Raw genomic sequence first — 18,761 nt, forward strand, 5'->3', positions numbered from 1 at the left:
ACCATTTGGGTAGTTCTGCTGCAACATATGGGAGGTGATGGGCGAGTTGGGGAATAAGAGGGAGAAATCTCTTCTACCTCACGACCTTCTGGTTGATGTGCAGAGAGAAAAAGCAAAGCACGATTCCCTCGCAAGAGTGGAGTACTCCCAGCATGGGTGACTCTCTTCTCTGCTGCCAGGAATCATGGTCCACAAAGATTTGCTTCTACTGACCCCAGAACTAGCAATCTAGCTTTTAAAAATCTCACAGGAGGGGCACCTGGATGGCTCAGTGGATTGAGAGCCAGGGGAGATGGGAGGTCCTGAGTTCAGAACTGGCCTCAGATACTTCCTAGCTATGTGACCCTGGGCAATTGCCCCATTGCCTAGCCCTTTCTGCCCTTCTGCCTTGGAACCAAAATTCTAAGACAAAAGATGATGATTAAAAAAAAAAAAAAAGCTAACAGAACACGGCCAGTCTTTTGCTTGCCAGGAGCAAACTGCCCCTCTGATTCCACCAAAGAGAACTCCACACTTCTTAAAGAGTTCAGACCATGCCTTTGTAGTTCTTTTGTTTGTTTGTTTTTTTAAACACGTTCATACCTGGTTTATTTCTCTTACCTGCCTGCCCCTTCAGTGATTTCATCAACTGACCTGGGGAATAATCATTTAATCAGGACTGTCCTGACAAACTCACCTGTCCTTACCCAAACTACTGAGGGATCATAGGATCATAGATTAGTGCTGAGAGAGACAAGGCCCTCCCTCATTTTACAGATGAAGAAACTGAGGCCCAGGGAGGTCAAGTAACTTGACCAAGGCCACTCCATGGTTGAGTCAGATTCAGACCTAATTTGTTGATGCTACTTCTCACATCCTTTCTCCTTTGTCTCTCTATGTGGTGCCATTGTAGCTGACAATAAAATGGATGGTTCTCTGCTCTTCCGCCTATGTTTAATTGATGCTTTCTCAGTCACAACCAATGTGAAAAAAGGATTTTTCATAAATTGAATCACATTGAAATTGAATGATATTGTGATTTTGAGATCACTGACTGGTTCAGGTACTTTTTTCTCTCTCCAGACCTGGGTTATAATTGGTGTGACTTCCTGGTGTGGAAACTTTCTCCACCAATCCAAATCTAAGAGCATTGCCTGCGGCGCTGTGATTTATCTATGGTCACACAGGCAATATTTAAACCAGGACTTTCTGATTGCAATGCCTGCCTCCCTTAGATGCTTTTAAAGACCAGTAACAGTTTCCAGTGATTAGAAAAAGCCTTTATTTTCCTTTTACACCATCCTGAAGCATCTACTTCCCAGGCCTGGAATCAGTTGTAGGAGTAACTGCAGTGTGAATTATTCTGACAGGCAAAAGAATAGAGGTGGGGGGGTGGGGGTGGGTGAGGGAGTTGGGGACTTGGAACACAACTTTCAGGCCTTTTGGCGACGCCGTGACACAGCTCCGGTTCCCGTCTCGGTCTGTCTTTAAAACGCAGAAAGAAGAAAGAGAGAGAGAGACCCTTAGACAGTCCCCTCCCTTGTTGTGCTCTGTGGCACAGGGCATCTGCCGCAGCCACCGGAGGGGCCAGCAGGCTTGTTCTGTCCCCCACGGCCCACCCAGAGGAGCCTGGGCTCATGGCGGAGCCCCTGGGCCCGGCTCTGGTCTTCGGAGGAAGTTTGCGCTTTAATCTCTCTCTCTTCCTTTTGGTTTGCAGCTCAGCGACACGTCCTCACGTACATGGAGGATGCAGTGAGCCAGCTGCTGGAGAACAGGGAGGATATTAGTCAATACGGCATTGCGAGGTTCTTCACTGAATAGTAAGTACAAAGACGCCTGCCAGCAGGGCCGGCCTGGAGGAGGCGTTTGGACCTCGCCAGGGTACATGGAGAACAGAGCCTGTGAATGCTCCATGGCCGGAGGTTAGCCGAGGGCTGCTGCCCAGCTTCCTGGGTGCCTCGTCCCGTGATCCCTGCGAGGGCCGGCCTTTCGGTTAGACCCGTCCCCCCGTGGGCTCCTCTTCCCCGGGCTGGCCTTTTGGCCCGTCTCCTTCCCTTCGGTCCATGGCCTGCTTGGCGTTCTTCGCACGCGGCCTCTCTGTGCAGCTCTTCTCAGGGAAGCCGCTTTGCTCCAGCCCTCATTTATGGTCAGAGAGCATCTCTGGAGAGGACTCCTCACTAGGTGTGGACGCTGTCCAAAGAAAGGCCGAAAGACGGCTGGTCCCTGCCCTCTCGGAGCTCCCAGGCCCGGGGGGAGAGCGTGTGAACCACCACGAAAAGGCAAGGTCTGTGCCGAGCGAGTGTGAGGCGCCGTTAGCGGGGAGACGAGCCGAATCTGGAAGGAAGCCGGGCAAGCCGTGAGGCTTGACGAGGGCTGGAGCATGGCAGGCGGGGGGACCACCAGGGCAAGGGTCCAGAGTCACGTGGGAGGAGAATTGTGGACTATCCAAAGAGGGTCTCATCTGAATCTGACCCTCACCACAACTCTGGGATGTAGGTGCTGTTACTATTCCCATTTTACAGATGATGAAACCGAGGCAAACAGGCCAAGAGACTTGTCTAGGGACACTGAGCTAGTAAGTATCTGAAGCTGGATTTGAACTCAGGTCTTTCGGACTTTAGCTTGGACAAGAAGCAGGCCAGTATCTCTAGAGTAAAGCCTAGTAAGACTGGAAATAGAGGGGTCGGGTTGTGAAGGGCTTTCAGTGCTAGCCAGACAAGGTAACACTTGATCTTGGAAGGAATAGGGAGCCAGTGAGGGGCTATTGAGTAAGGGGGTGAAGGGGCCAGGCCTGCCTTGTGGGAGAATCACTCTGGCAGCTGGATGGAGAAGGGCCCGAGGTAACGACTGCCTGCCCTAGTGTGGGGGTACGGAGAGAGGTGCCATGGATGGGAGACTTGGCAGCACGTGGGACTGGGGGGCCTCCATAGGCAGAGGGAAGCTGGGGAGAGGGGGTACATCTGAAAGGAAAGATGGTGAATTCTCTTTGGACCATCGAGTCTGAGACAACCTTGGTCCACACCATCTCAGAGATGGGGTTCACATCCTTAGAGTTGGGGTTCACATCCCTAGAGTTGGGGTTCACATCCCTAGAGTTGGTGTGTCTAGACAGAAGCTGAAGAAAAAGGGAAGAGCCAGAAGTGTGGATCTGGGACTCATCTGTGTAGAGATGGGACTCGAGCCCCCAAGAGCCGAGGAGATGATGGGGTGACCCAGTCCAGCAGAAGAAGAGGGCCCACGTCAGACCCCTGGAGGATCCCCAGGGTCAGGGGCCTTCCTGGGGAAGATGCAGCGAAGCTGACCGAGAGAGTCAGGGAGGTGGGGGAAGCCATGAAAGAAGAGTGTCACCCCAAAACTGGAGAAGTGGTGCCAAAGGCAAGGGCCACAGGGAGGGCAGAAAGGGTGAGGCTTGAGACAAGGCTGTCTGATCCAGCCGCCATCCGCTGGAGACTCTGGAGAGAGAAGTTTCAGTTCAATGGCGAGGCCAGGAGGCACATGGCAGAGGCCTAGACTCTAGTGGAGGCCCCAGAGAGCAAAGGCTTTCCTGAGGAGACTTAGAGAGGAGAGGATGGAGGGGATCCCTGGTAAGGATTTAAGTATCAGGAGGCCAGCAGAGAAGCAGATGCTCGACGGGAGAGTCTGAAGATCAGCTCACTAGAGAAACTGGAGGATAGAGGGGCAAGTTGTCAGAATAAACTGGAAGAGACAGGAGGAAGTGGCTGCTGGGTGGCTGCAGCCCTGGCTCCGAGTCCCCAACACTCATCTTCAGGAGTTCAGCTCTGGCCTCAGCCACTTCTTTGCTGTGGGACCCTGGAACTCACTTCACCCCACCGGCCTCCGTCTCCTCACCTGGCCAACGAGCGGTCACGAAGGCCATGGCGAACCACTCAGTATCTCCCCCAAGAAAACCCCCAAAGGGGGCCACAAAGCGACTGATGAGGGAAACAAGCAAGCAGCAAGCACACTGCCGAGAGGGGTGGGCCTTCCCTTCCGGGCTTGCCGTGCCTCTGAAGCTAGCGTCCAGACCATGGCTGAGCCAGGCCACATCAGACTCTGTCCCGGAGCAAAGCGTCCCATTCCTTGGGCTTCCCACCATGTGTCATTGGCTCACCGAATGGCAGTGATGTCTTTAAAGCCTTTGGAGCTCCCAGAGCCACGGATGTTCAACAAATAAGAAAGCACGATTATTCTTATTGTTGCTGAATGGCTTATAGATGTGGCTGACATATTGCTGATATGTGTTTTGATAGAGCTTTGCCCACACATCTTTAAACAGCCATTTGGTTTCCATTTTCCACTTTCCTGTTGGCTGGTTTATAGGGAGCGTTCAGAGGAAACAGAGCTGACTCGGAGATGCTGCCATCTGACACTGGTTTTGAACTTCAGTATGAGTTCCATTTTCACAGGCCATCTTCCTTGAAAATAGATTTTCTTCTGAAGCTGCTCAGCGTCTCTTTGGAGAGCGGCCAACTGTTTAATGGCCTACAGTTGGGTTGTTCTTAGGGGGTTCCCGGTTCTCCCTGGATCTTAGGCAAAGCTGCTGGTCTTGTAAATAAAATCAGAATCCATAGTGGGCTGGAATTCCGTGTTCCTGGGAGGAGTGGGATTTCTGGGAACACATCCAAGTCTTTCTCTCATTTCTCTAAAGGAGGATAAGGTGGAGAAAAGAGTCATGCCTGTTCTCATGGTGTGGTCTAAAGCAAACAGGCCAGCAAAATGGAGAACTGACAAGTTGGCTTTCTAGATTCCTGGGCTTTTTTTTTTTAAACTTTTACCTTCCATCTTGGAGTCAATACTGTGTTTTGGTTCCAAGTCAGAAGAGTGGTAAGGAATAGGGAATGAGGGTTAAGTGACTTCCTCAAGGTCACACAGCTAGGAAGTATCTGAAGCCAAATTTGAACCCAGGACTTCCTTTCTCTAGGCTTGGATCTCAATCCACCAAGTGACCTAGCTGTCCCCTATTCCTGGGCCTGTTAATGTAGTTAATGTTTGTAGAATCGAACTGAGTTGAATCAGCTCTCTCCAGCAGGTGTGTTTCTTCATGAGGACAATGCTTCATTTTGGCTCTCTCCTCTCCACACTGTTCACTTTCCCAACAGTCTTTACCAATGGTTTTCCTTTTCTTTGTAATAAGTCTAGTCCTGGGCTTGATGTTGTTGCCATTCTTTCTCTCTTTATGTGAAATTTTCTTTAGTATGGCTTCATGTTCTGCTGTACAAGAGACATTTCCTGTGCCTGTGTAGAACCTCAAAGGTGAATCTAAGCAGAATTAAGCCCATGTGAATCCCTGGTTGAACCTCTCTAATACTCGTCCTAGAATTAATAGGATCATCTCCAATAATAATTACTTCTGAGAGTTGAAGTGATATTGGTATAGACTTTGGGGGCATTTGGGTTTGAGTGTGGGAAAAGACTAAAGAGCCTCCTTCATGCTCATTTTAAAAAATCCCAATCCCAGATTCAGAGAGGCGAAGGACCTTTGAGAGAGAATACCTAGTCCTGACTCCTCGCTTTACAGATGTGGAAACCGAGATCCAGTGAGGGAATCGGTGAGGTCTTGCTTAAGGTCCTAGAGCCCAGGGCTCCTGATGACACATCTTGGGTTCGTTCCTCTGCACTTTGCTGTGTTTGTCATGTCAGATGCATCCTTGAAGTTAAAAATTGCACAATGTAGTGGAAGGAGCACATGCCCCACACCTCCACAAATCTAGGAAACTCGGTTTGCCTGGGGGCCGATTAAGGCACAGAGTGGGAAGAAGCTAGCATCAAAGCACCAAAAACCTGTTTTTGAACAAGACTGAAGACTTCAGTGTATAAAGTTCATGGGATCATATGATTGATAGGAGAAAGAGACTTTAGAGATCACACAGTTCAAACCCCTCCTTTTCCAGAGGAGGAAATGGGGACCCAGCAATGATCCTGGGATCTGAATGGACTTCTTCCAGGTGATATAGAGAGTGGAACCTGGGCCCACCCACTTACTAGGCTCAGCTTGAATGGTAGATGCTGCAGCTTGCTATTAGTTTGGTTCTTATTTGCTCTGTCATCTACTTCAGCATTCTTTTGGACACCATTTATTCAGTATTGTGGAAGGAGTGCTCTTCTATGTGTTGGTATGGTGAGGAGGTTTGGTATGCTGGGCTTGCAGGTAGGATGTGACATCCGAGTTTCTATCTAGGACCATCACTAGGAATGTCAGTGCCAGGCAAATATCACTAACTGTGCCTTGGAGAAAGTGGCATGAAATGGGCCCTTAGCTGGGGGGCAAAGGTAGGATTCAGGGGTGTGGGGGGAATAGAAATAGAGACCTTGAGAAACCAGGTGTTCAAGGCTTCCTGGTTTAACTTATCCCCCTCCACTTTTTTTTAGTTTAAAGAAATATCTATTTTTAAGAGTACATTTTATCACAGTCATTTCTGGAAGAAGATCCCTTCCTTTAGTGTAGGTAACCCTCCCATGTAATGAAGAGATGCCATTAAGTAAAAACACTCAGGTCAGTAACTGTACCTGACAGTGTTTCCAACATTCAGCTTTATCTGAACTCTGGGCTCATTATTCTTTCAGCCTTCACACAATTCCTGGCATTCTGAAAGTGCCAAAGAAATGCTTGTTGACTAACCAGGTGCTAAGATCTGTTTGTTTGTTGTTGTTTTTTTTTTTTTTTCGGTGCTGCTGAATAACGGTAGCAAGAGCCTGTGGCACCCTCTAACTTGAGTGCTCTGAGGCTTCCCTGCCTGCCCTAATTAGAGAATCAGTGAATTCCAAGTTGGAAGAGATGTGAGAGGTCACTGAACCCAACTCCTCATTTCCTGATTGCAGAAGGGAGGGGAAGTGATTTTCCTGGGGTGACCCAGTTGGTCAGTGAGTACAGTGGGATCAGGACCCAGATTTTCTAGACTCCAAAGCTCAGGGTTCCATCTGTACTTCATCCCTTTACCTCTGTGAGTTTTTTCTTCATTTGCAGAAACAGGGTGCCAATCATAATTGTACAGCCTTCTACCTCACGCTGTTGGGAGAGAAGCATTGTCAAACTGTTGAAGTGCTGTTATCAATGGGGGCCATGATTAGGATGCAGGGAATTCAGCCCCTGACCCCCAGTTTGGGGATCTTAGAAGCCTCACCTCTCATACCTCACCTTGTCAGAGACCTAGAGCAGAGCCAGGAAGCCTCTTGGGGTGCCCTCCAGGTCTGGGTTCCAGAACTCCATCCTAGAGGCACAGGACTCCTGCACTGCCAGGAACAGGGGTGATAGTTGACTTTTTGGTGGTATGCTTGGAGTTGGCCCTGCAGCATAGGCCTGCGATCCTGAATGCCTCAACTGCACAGTGGTAGCTCCCACTTTGTGTGTCTAGCACTGGGAGACAGGGATGGAGATCACCTTGGAGACAGCTGATCCTGTGCCTTGGGGCTGCCTCATTTCTCCACTGAGCCGCCACTCTCTTGGTTTGGATGTTTTCAAACAAATCCATGACTGTTGTTACAAATCTGGATAAGCCGTAAAACATGAGTAACTGAGCTGGGATATGTGTATGTCTGCAAAGCCATGTGATCTTTAGATCATATTTCCCTGGACACTCTTGAAAGGGGGATAGGAAATCCCAGGGGATTTTCTTTTATGTTGTGTGCAGACTTTGACTTTGAACGTTTCCCCACAACCTGAGGAAGGTGGAAGGAGGGAAGGATTCGAGGTGCCACTCTGAACAGCTGGCGAGTGCCTGTGAAATGGGGAGAGCCAAGGGGGACTCGGGCCTGCTGCCCCTAAGGAACAATAAATGCACCAAGAGGAAGTTAGAGCATCAGGAACATTGAGTCAGCCAAAGATCTGTGTCCCTCTGCGTGCATGTGTGCATGCATGCATGTGTGCGTGTGTGTGTGTGTTCATGCTTGTTTCATGAGGAGTTTGCCCATCATGGTAAACAATCCTGGAGAATGAACAATAAGCATAAATTATTATTGTCACCATAGCCTGGAAGAATTCAACTTGATATTTTGTCTGAATTATTGTTTTTCCTGGGCCATGGAAGATGATTCATGGAATGAGAAGTTGGCAGGATCCTTTATGATGACCATAGTGTGACAATCCTCTCATCTGGGGGCTTGGTGAGCTCTCACTTGCCCCAGGACAGAAGTCACAAGATAGGATGAGGAAACAATGTCCAAACATTTCATGGTGGCCTCTTTTTGCTTCCTCTCTTCCTTCTTTGGACCTCGTGGCTTGGAGTTCTGGAGAGAGATGGGAATGGCCAGGGAGGACTGGGATCACTTGGAAAGGCAATGCTGCCCTTAAGGTGAGATGCCATTCGAACAAAGCAATGAGAAACCATTAATGCTGGGAGACGGTCCAAGCCCGTAGACCTCTGAAGAGAAGAAATCCAGAGTTGCCCAGATTGCCAGCTCTTGTAAATCTTGTGCAGCTGGTGAGCTGGGGGAGCTGATTTCCCTTGTAGTCTATGAGTCTGAGGCGGAGAATGAAAGCCCTTTGCTTCCCATATTTTTCCTCTTTTGGTCTGTGATTATTATCCTTTTCCAGAAGCCTCAGTTGCATTCAATCAGGATTCCTGCAAGCTGCACCCAAAGATCTTGTAGGGAAATATGAGATTAAAAGATGGTCAGAGGCAAAAGTCTCCATAAAGGAGTGCTTGGTTTAGTTCCTCTTTTATTTATTTGGTTCCCAATAAACTCTATGATCACAGCATATTGAATTTCCGATTCTGTGAATCTAATGAGATATGAATTGAGAGAGTGGAAACTACCCTGGGGTCAGGGCCCTGAGCTGAGTGCACACAGCAAGTTTTATATTTTAAAATGTAGCCAATATACTATTTCATCCCCATGATTAATTTCTGGCCTGGCTAGCAAAGGGTTAATCCGAGTTGAGGGGGGCTTACTGGTAGGGATGGTATCAGGCCTCTTAAAGCTCCAGCCCCTCTCGTGGCATTCTCTCAGGAAAGGGATCTCTTGTTCCTGTGTCATAGACCTGGTTCTGCGGTTCAGAAAAACTTCAGCTAGTGGTCAGTCAGAGATGGCACTCCCTGGATGGATAAAGAGTGCAGTGGCACGCTGCCTTTCCACAGCCTGGAGCCAGGCTTCTCTCTGGAGGCCGGCGTCGCTTCTCTCCAGCAAAAAGCCACCAGCCAAGTGTTCATAGAGGATGAACTTCAAAGAGTTGTGGCAAATGTGCTTTGTCACCCCTAAGATACCAGACAAATGTGGGCTTGTCTTATTTTTGAAACACGGGAAATTGTTAATAAAAAGAGAGAAGATATGAAGTCAGAGAATTCCTATCAGGACCAGAAACTCCTCCTGAAGCCGAGTGCTGATAGTGGTTCATCCAGAACCTTCGCCACCAGTTATCATGACAGGAAGGTCTCGGCTCCGGGATAGGAGCTTTTCATTCTGTTCTAGCATGCTTGCTTTGGCTGGTTTGGGGCTTGATCATTTCTTTCCTGGTGAGAACGGCCCAAGCTCTGTCGCTGTCGAGAGGCAATGCCATATCAGGGGGAGAGGCAGTTCCTCCCTGCTTGGCATGTTATCCGAACGAGACTGATGAGACGCGAGAAACTTGGAGAGGGGCTGGCTTGTGAGGGACAGCCGTTACCCCATCACATATTCTGGGGAATTGGCTAGCTGGATTATGTTCTCGGGAGCGCTTTACAAACCGGATTACTCTTATTAGATAGAAGTAGGTTCAGATCCTGGTCTGATATTTAATGGCCATGTGACCTTAGGCAGAGAGCTGAACCTCTCCAAGCCTCAGTTTCCTTAGCTGTAAAGTGGAGGGAATGCTATTTACACGCTGCCTTGCAGAGTTGTAGAGATTAAAGTCAGTCATTCATGTAAAGTGGCTTATTGGCCATCAAGTGCCACATTTGTAAGTGCCAGTCATGATTACTTTGCGGATCCAGGGAGGTTACAGCTTACTGCTCAGATGACCAACGCAATGGCTAAACGGTCTTGAGGCTCATAATGAGCCCCCCATTTTCTGCTTTTTTGTAGTTCACTTTCCTTCCTTCCCAGGTGCTACCCTGTAGTTAAGCTGTTCTACTCTACCCTGCCATCCACTCTGGATTCCCTTGTTCTGTCACTGCTCAAGCCTTGCCTTGTTGTCATTACCTCTCTCCTTGGCTCCTCTGTAGGAGCTGCTGAATGGTGCTGGACAAAGCCAGGCAACCATGTCCACTGGGTCGAATACGGATTTATGTCACCTTGTTTCACTGGGCCCTCACTTGAGCAAGGCAATCCTTTTACTCTTCCTAAATTGATTTTCTGTATCTTTCCCCACAGTAACTATTCTAAACCTTCTCTTTTGCCCTCAAGCTTCCCAACCCTCTCTGTTTAGGACTGTACCCCATACTTTACTGAGAAAATGGACTGTTTGCTTTGAGCTCCTATTTTTTTGCTTCTTGATCTCATTCCCCATTCTCTCCTCCTCTTCTCAGTATCTGACAAAATATGGACCCTTCTCCTGGCCATACACAAACGCTCTACCTGTACTCTTTTTTTTTTTTTTAAAAACCCTTAACTTCTTTGTATTGGCTCCTTGGTGGAAGAGTGGTAAGGGTGGGCAATGGGGGTCAAGTGACTTGCCCAGGGTCGCACAGCTGGGAAGTATCTGAGGCTGGATTTGAACCCAGGACCTCCTGTCTCTAGGCCTGACTCTCAATCCACTGTGCTACCCAGCTGCCCCCCCTCTACCTATACTCTTGATTGCCGTCCCCTCCCATGTTCTCCAGCAGACTGCCCTCTCAGGCATTCCTACTCTCTAATCTTCAGCCTTTCCTCCTTTACTGGTCACTGTATCCTTAAGAACCCCCCCCCAAAAAAAAGGTTTTGTCCTATATCTTTGCTTCCATTTCTCTGCCGAAGTCTTAGAAAAAGAACCACTGTCTTCCCTGGTTGCTTTCACTCCCTTTCTTCTCATTCCCTTCCCACCCTGATGAAAACCTGCTCCTCTCCTTGTCACTCACCTGAAACTGCGCCTCTCCGACAGCACTGGCAACCTCTTCATGGCCAGATCTAAAGGCCTTTTCTCAGTCGCACCCTTTCAGCCACCCATTCTCCCAGGCACCCAGGCTTGTAACCTTCATGTCACCCATAACTTTTCCCTCTCATCCCCCATCATTGCCATTTCTACCTTTGCAGCACCCTCGTTCAGGTCCTCGTCACCTTGCTCAGACAGCTTCGGTGACCCAAGTCTCTCCCTCTCCAGGTGATCTCTAATGTGGGGGGCTGACCATTTCATCATCCACTCTGTGAGTTGCAGGGTCTTCCTTCAGGATCAGCCAATAATAAGTCTTTTGTTGGGCATTTAAAGTTCTTAATAACCTGCCTCCTTCCTGCCTGTTCAGTGGGCTTGCATTTGACTTCTCTGGCCCACTCCGGGATACAGCAACACAGAACATGATCTTCCTTCTCCCCTTTCCAAGCAATGACTCTGGCTCCCTCCATGCTGAGGAGGCTCTGCCCCCCACAACTCTTCATTTCCCTGGCTTTGAGAATCAGCCCAAAGCCTTCCTTCTGTGGGAGGCTCTCCCTGGGCCTTGGACATTCTGCTTTCTGATCCTCTGACACCCACTCTGCCTAAATCTTATGTGGGCCTCCTTCCTGAGGTGTTGTCTTCCTCAGCCAGTGGGAGTTCTTTGCCATTTCTCCCCGACACTTAGCACAGGGACTGGCACAACAGCAAACAGCGCCCTCCTCCATGCCTGCTGGCCGACAGGCCCCAAAGGTAGCAAGGACTCATCGATGCCCAGGCCTCCCGGACTCCACCAGCCCCTCCTGGATCCTCTCTTCTTTCCGGGTTTCCATGACTCTGCTCCCTCTTGTCTTTTCTGCCCCCATCTGACTGCTCTGTCTCCATCTCCTTTCCTGGCACTGTTCAGTGGTTCAGCAGCAGCTTCTGTCCACGGGAGTGGCGTTACAGAGTCCGCATGACCATTCTCCTTGCCACCGTGCCCTGAGGACCCCTGGGTGTCTCCGTCCAACTTGCAGCTGAGAACGCAGGGTGCCGTCTCCCCATTAGGATGTGAGCCTCTTGAAGAAAGGTCTTTTTCTTTTTAGATTTCCAACCCCCTGCTTTGAACATAGTAAATGTTTCATAAATGGCTTCTTAAAGTAATTAATTCACGCCCTTCTCCCTACATCTAGCTGACCCAAGCCTGTTGGCATTTTACCTGGCCATCCTGACAGCTGCTGTACCTCCTGAACAGAGGCCAAGCTTGGGGGATGCCACCGTGTACCTCAGAGTCTTTGCCACCTTTTGGATGAGCACCAGGACGCGTGACCTAGGAGAACTCCTTGTTGTACTTCAGTCCTTTCAGTCGGGTCTCGGGTCTCACTCTTCATGACCCCGTTTGGGTTGTTTGTTTGTTTGTCTTTGGCAAAGACCCTGGAGTGGTTTGCCATTTCCTTTTTCATTTCATTTTATAGATGAGGAAACTGAGGCAAACGAGGTGAAGTGACTTGCCCAGAGTCACACAGCTAGGAAGGGGCAGAGGCCAAGTTTGAACTCGGGAAGAGGAGTCTTCCAGGCCCAGCACTCTCTCCACCGTGCTGCCTAGCGGCCCCGAAAGACATAAGATGGAGGCCCCGGGGAGATGGGGCTCCAAGCATGCTTTTGCTTTAAACCCCGTCTTTTTGCTACCTCTCTCCTGCTCAGCGAGAACTTAGCTCACACGCCACTCCGCTGCCATTTAGAAATGCCTACGTTGTAGCCTCTGTTACAGAGGTCAGGAAATGTCTGCCTTTGTGTCCCCGAAGCTAGCCCATTGCCTGGCACGCCGGGGGCCCTTATTTATTGATCGATCGGTGGGTGTCATAGTTAACGCTTAACAGAGAGGTGTTTGTACGGTCTTCTGGGAATGCAAGTAAGAAAGAAGTCTATTCTGTCTCTTGCCGGGGGTGCCACAGCGCAGAGAGCTGGGCCTAGAGTCAGGAAGACCCGCGTTCAAATGTGGCCCCGACACTTCCTGGCTCAGCTGTAAAGAATATCAACTGAGAGAGCATTAGCAAAACAATTAGCCCAGAGCCCAGCACATAGTAGGTGCTTCATAAAGATTAGCAATTGTGACGATTATTATTCCTGTAAAGGAAGCATTGATAACATCACCCATAGGCCTCCTCAAAGCTCCAAAAGGGAGGTGGTGTCACCCCTGCCTTGCAGCCTTGGAGTGTGCAGTAAAAAGCCCCAGAACCAAATCGTGGCTTTTTGGTTTTGGTGATTGGAAATCCAGGAAATGGGAATGTTTGTCAGATACTGTTATAGAAAAGGGAATTTCAATGAATGCAAGGGTCTCTTCGGTATAATTCTGGTCCAACAGGACACGTTTATCACTTATCTATAGTTTGCTTTTTAAACCACGTACTCCCAGCACTGTGGAAAAATGGGTTGTCTCCACTTCGGAGACAATTAGAATCATTAGAGCGGAGGCACCAGTATTCGGATGAGCAGTTGTAGAGCCTCTTTTCTTGCATGTGGCTAATAACGTTGCTTTCTGTTTTCTTGGCACCAGGCTGGCCAAGTCTTGGGGAGGCAAGAGCCTCAGGAGCATGTCGGTCCCATTACTTCCAGGGCCAAGCAGAATCCAGAACGTGGGCAGACGGTGCTAGGCAATCTGTGCTATGACATCCCCGCTCATTACTGGGACAGTCATTTCGCTGTACCTCATGGCCCAGGGGGCCCCAACAAGGGGCTCTGGCTCTGGGCTCCCATGGATCTGGATTCAATCCTGGGGACGGGTCTGGCCCCAAAGAAGGGGTCAGATTTCCCTCTCTCTGGCTCTGTCCCCGCTCTAGGGAAATCTCTCAAATAAAGCTGAGATGCAGCTCCCATCTATAGTCTCCCCATTATGCAGGTAACAGGCCTTCCTTAGAGAGGTACTCCGTGTCTATAATATGGATATTGGGTATAGAGCAGCTGCTTATTCCCTCCACCACAGAAAATGCCGAGGACAAAAAGGACTCCGAAAACAAATACAGGAAACGTAAAACACTCAATTAGCTCATTCTATTTCTAGTACTTCCCTTCAAAAGTAAAGACAACTTTATGGGAATGCTGACCAGATATTTCACTTTCACCTCTCCGGTCCACCGAACAAATGACTCCCAAGCCCCAGGTTTCCTGGGGAGCCAAGGCTCGGCTTCCTTTAATCCTTCTGTGGCTTCAGGGTGATCCCGGCAGCATCCCCATCATCTCCGAGAAGGGCTTCCTGGATCTCGTGTGGACTAATGGCCAAATTCATAATTCAGGAATTCTCAGCATAGAAGGTTCCCGCCAATGTGAAGTAGCTACTTCTCCGGATTGCTAGTCACCGCCTTGTACTCAGTAAAGTCAGACAGACAGGCCCAAGAAGGCGGCCAGAGTCTTGGGGTCCAGTCTTGGACTCACCTGGGCAGGGTCACATTCCTGTAGCCATGTGCTTGAACTCGGGCCCCCGCCCCGCTGACAGGAGAGGAGGTCCCCTTCCCTCCCACCCTGGGTGTCCACAGAAGAGAGCTCGGGTCCAGAAGAGAAGAGAGGAGTCGTTGTCAACAGATTGTCTAATAGACTGCACAGAAAACTCCCCACACAGATTCCAGACGCGTTGATAGCTGTGGCGCGCGGAGTGCCCCGAGAGAGCAGCTCGTGGGGATCAGACCGCGAGGTCTCTGGCCGCCTGGAGCAGGCAGTCTGCTGGGGGGCCGGGCCAGGGGCAGATTAATGCAGGATCGGGGCATAAAAGGGGCCAAGGACAGAGAGGGCGGGAGGACCGGGGAAGGCTCCGCTGTGGAAGGCGCCGAGGCCTGGGCTTCCAAGAATAGGCCGGCACGCAGGGGGAGCGGCATGATGGACGTGGACGTGGCAAGATAGAAGAAAGAGGGCGGCCGCGGCAGAGGGATGGGCCGGGTGCCCGAAGCCCTGAGCGAACACTAGGCTGTGCGGGGACCCTCTGCCAGGACTGGTGGGGGCGGCGTCTGCCACTCTGCCGATCCAGCTGCCTCCCACTGGGCAGGTGACCGTGCCGTGCCCGGGACCTCCACGGCTCCGGGTCGCTTCTGATGGGTCACAGCTAAAAACAACGGCCGGCCGGTGGGTCTCGGGCCGTAGCTACCCGGAGTTTTCTTTCTCCCGTGTCTTCTAGCGCAGCCAGAGGGCAGGCATGAGGGAAAACCGAGTCAAAGGGCCTCTTTCTCTTTTGGCTTATGCGCAGAACTAACCAAGGCTCAGCTGTTTGGGGTGCACATGACCTTTTCCCTTGCCTGCCTCCCCCAGCTACGGATGTGCTCTCCCTTGGATGACCACCCGGAACAGGCTGGCCTGCAGCTAGAAGGGCATCCGGCCCTTTGGGCCCCTTTGGGTGGGGTTGGGACCTCTCGCTAGGAAAGCGGATCCTGGGCACCTGAAGGGAAGAGGTCTGGGGCAGCCAAGGGTGGAAGGCTCAGTGGGTGAGAGAAGCTGCTCGTTGGCTTCCCGGCCATCCTGCCTCTCTCCTTCAAGTGGTGGGCTGTGATTACAGGAAACTCTGCAGCAGCACTTGACCTAGTAACAGAGGAAGTGATTTCACAGCCCGCTGGTCCCCTCGCTCATTTAGAATGTTGAGTCAGAGGTTATAGGACTAATAATTGAGTCCAGATTCATCCTGTCAGGAAAGGCCTTGCTTCCCAACCCCCATCTTTTCCTCTGTTCCTAAGATAAATCTTGCTGTGGTGAGACGGATCGGCAAGAAGCTTCATCCTTTGTCCTGGCCTGCGGACTTCGCTCCTTCTCTGGAGAAGCTACTGTCCGAGCAAGTGGGATAGTCAGACAGTCCTCTGCCCAGTTGTCTGTCTTCCTTCAGAGAGTAGCCTGTTATGTTTGGAGCTGCAAAGAAATGGAAAGCATCTCTGTTCCTTTGGTTTGGGATGGGGTCGTCTTGGCCCGATCTCCACGGATAATTCTCTGGGTGCAGCCCAGAGTAACATCTCTTCAGGATTATCAGGAAAGGAAAAGATCTCATCCCAGACTTGGAGACTTCACAGGCAACAGACTAATTTCATCTTGTCCATAGTTTAATTCTTCCCACAAGTCAGCAGTGCCTGTGGAGGCAGAGGGCCCAACCCACAAGCAGGGAGAGGTGAAAAGAGCTTGTGTCTTTAACATGGAGGCTGGCAGCTTAGAAAGGGAAGGAGCCCAGTGCTCGATTGGTGATGTCCAAGCCAAAGAAGCTCCCTGTGTCTGGATCATTGAGGCTCTTGCCTTCTTATTTCATCTCATTAGATTTCCATCTTGTGGCAGGCGTGTGACTAGAGTAGATTAAATATAGATTATATATAGATTAAAAACAAACTTTCCCCCAGGACCTTTCTAATAAACATCATGTTCCGCCAGGTTCTGGTTCTGGTCTGTCAATGACTTCCATAATGAGATAGATCTCAGGTCTCTTAAATGATAAGTATGGCTACTATAGCCATTCTAGTCCGGGGGAAGACTTGATGTTCCAAGATAGCCTAATTCTGGGAATGTGGCAGGAGGGAGGCTTTGATGAGAGAAAATTAAGATGAATTACAAGTCCTCCTAGTGCCCAGAGAAACGGGTCTTTTTTTTTTTGTATTTTGCTTAGGCCTTTCCTGATTTATCATATTTCAATGTGTTAAGGAACTCGTTGAGATTATCTTAATCTCATTAGATGAGTAAGCTCTAAACTGGTATAGGAATAGCTTCTCATACCTTGCATTTTCACATCCAAATTATCCATATGTTTTTCATAGATTATTCAGCTATTTCATTGGAGACCTTCCTTTTACTTATAGGATTATAGGTTTAGAACTGGCAGGGACTCCTGGAGGCCAGAGTCCAACCTTTTCATTTGGCAGATAAGGAAACCGAGGCATGGCGCAGTGGAGGGAGGATACTGGTAGATGTTTAAAAAATAGTTCTGAAAAAAGTATCTATAGACAGGATAGAAGGTTATTATCCTCTTCTCTGTCACTTTTAAGTGTAGACAATCAGCAAAGCAATAGTCCAAATTCTGGGCCAATTTTTAAGGTGTAGATGTTCACATTTCAGAGTGATGAACCCATCTACCCAGGGTAGCACAGCTGCCAAATGTCTGAAGTGGAATTTGAATACAGATCTTCTAACTCCACTAAACCTCGCTTCCTCTTAATATTCTGTGGATACTGGAAGAGTACATGGGCAGTCTCTCTCTCCTCACTGTATCTAGCTTCTTTTCTAGTCATAAATGCCTGCAGTGATGCTCCATTCTTCCAGAGCAAAACTGGCTACCTCTCACCCGCTTGGAGTTCTAGGAGGGTCCAGAAAGTCTTTCTCTAATGTTGTTGGCTTGAGCGCCCATTGCAGGTGTGTTCTCCCCACTACCACCCCAGTTTTATATAATCAACTAACACCAATTAACTTTTACTTCAAAGATTTTGCCAGAACAGAAGTTATAAGGATTTCCCCCTAATACTTAGGAGCGCCCTCCTTCCATACCGCAGTGGTCCTTGAGGAGAATGGGAGAGACAGCTCAGTTTTCTATTTGGCATTTGTTCCACTGCTTTCAAACGTGGCATGGTCAATGGATGGATAAAGCTTTGTCTTTGCTGTTGCTGGGCAAGGTCAAATAGGCCGCTCAAGACTTTGCTTCTCATTCCTTCTCTGGCATCTTCGTGGCATGAGCTCCAGCTCCCACACTTCAGTGGTTCTCTTTCCTGGCCTTTCCAAGCCTCACAAGGTCATAGCTATCTCCAATACCCCTTCACCCAAAAGAAGAAAGAATAAATCCAACAGAGATCAGAGCAACAACAGAGGGGTGTGTGTGTGTGTGTGTGTGTGTGTGTGAGAGAGAGAGAGACAGACAGACAGACAGAGACACACAGACCAGACAGAGTCAGAGACAGAGACAGCCACATGGGAGTAGCTGAGTGGAGAGATAAAGGTCTGAACCCACTCAGGCAAGAATGAGAACCAGACCTTGATTTAGTCAGTTAGTGACTGGCCTGTTGATAGTCTATCATATCCTCATGTGCCTAGAGGACTGGAATCAGTTAAAGAATGGCTCAGCATATGTCCAATTGGGGAGCAGAGTACTTTCATTGTACGTTGTCATGCCCTTCCAGAAACTGGCTGGCTCCCCATACTCTTCCACATGGGAATTGCTTGAGCTGAGGCCCCTGAGCATCCCCACCAGGCTCCCATGACACATATCTTTTCTTTGTAAACTTCTCAAGCGGAGGGATTATATCTGATTTCATCTTTTACTCATGTTAAGTTCTCAGTAAGTAGTTGTTGTATTGAATGAATGAACAAACTCATCCCTTCACTAAGAAAAATCTACAAAATCTTTTTGATAATTCATGTTTTAGTTTTATGCTTAACTTTTATTATTCTAGATCATTGTTGTAATTTCTCCCCTTAGAATCTAGGTATGGTTCTGACCAATAAATTGGAGCCCATCTTAGCAATGTGACTTTAATATCATATCACCCAAATTCCCCTTAAGATTGAATGTCCTAAAATGCTGTGCAGTGACCAATTATAGTTACAACAACATTATAGTTGTCTGTCAAATAGCCATTATTCCAGACTCACAAGGTCATTCATCGACAGGCCTCGTTTCTGGTTCTTAATCCCCATTTGCTGAGATAAAGTCTTTATTTCTCTAATTCTCTTAGTGAGCAACTATTCTTTTTTTCCTTCCCTTTCTTTGTAAAGTGGAAGATTTAAAGGACATTCTGGCCTGTTCCTTTTGCAGCAGTACTTCTTGCTTGCCTTGTAGTGTGGATGTTATTTGGAGATGGATACCATTTTGGTATTTCTTACACAA

General features: G+C 49.0%; 1 protein-coding gene across 1 annotated transcript in view; it reads left to right on the forward strand.

The window, feature by feature from the left end:
• Positions 1 to 18,761, forward strand: part of C6H11orf49 (chromosome 6 C11orf49 homolog) — a 170,688-nt gene that overhangs the window by 46,952 nt on the left and 104,975 nt on the right. The window contains exon 2 of the mRNA XM_044681233.1: positions 1,697 to 1,799. Within this exon, the coding sequence (XP_044537168.1) occupies positions 1,697 to 1,799 (103 nt within the window). The remainder of the gene's footprint in view (positions 1 to 1,696; positions 1,800 to 18,761) is intronic.

Source organism: Gracilinanus agilis, chromosome 6 (assembly GCF_016433145.1).
Source record: "Gracilinanus agilis isolate LMUSP501 chromosome 6, AgileGrace, whole genome shotgun sequence".
In the NCBI taxonomy this organism is placed as follows: Eukaryota; Metazoa; Chordata; class Mammalia; order Didelphimorphia; family Didelphidae; genus Gracilinanus; species Gracilinanus agilis.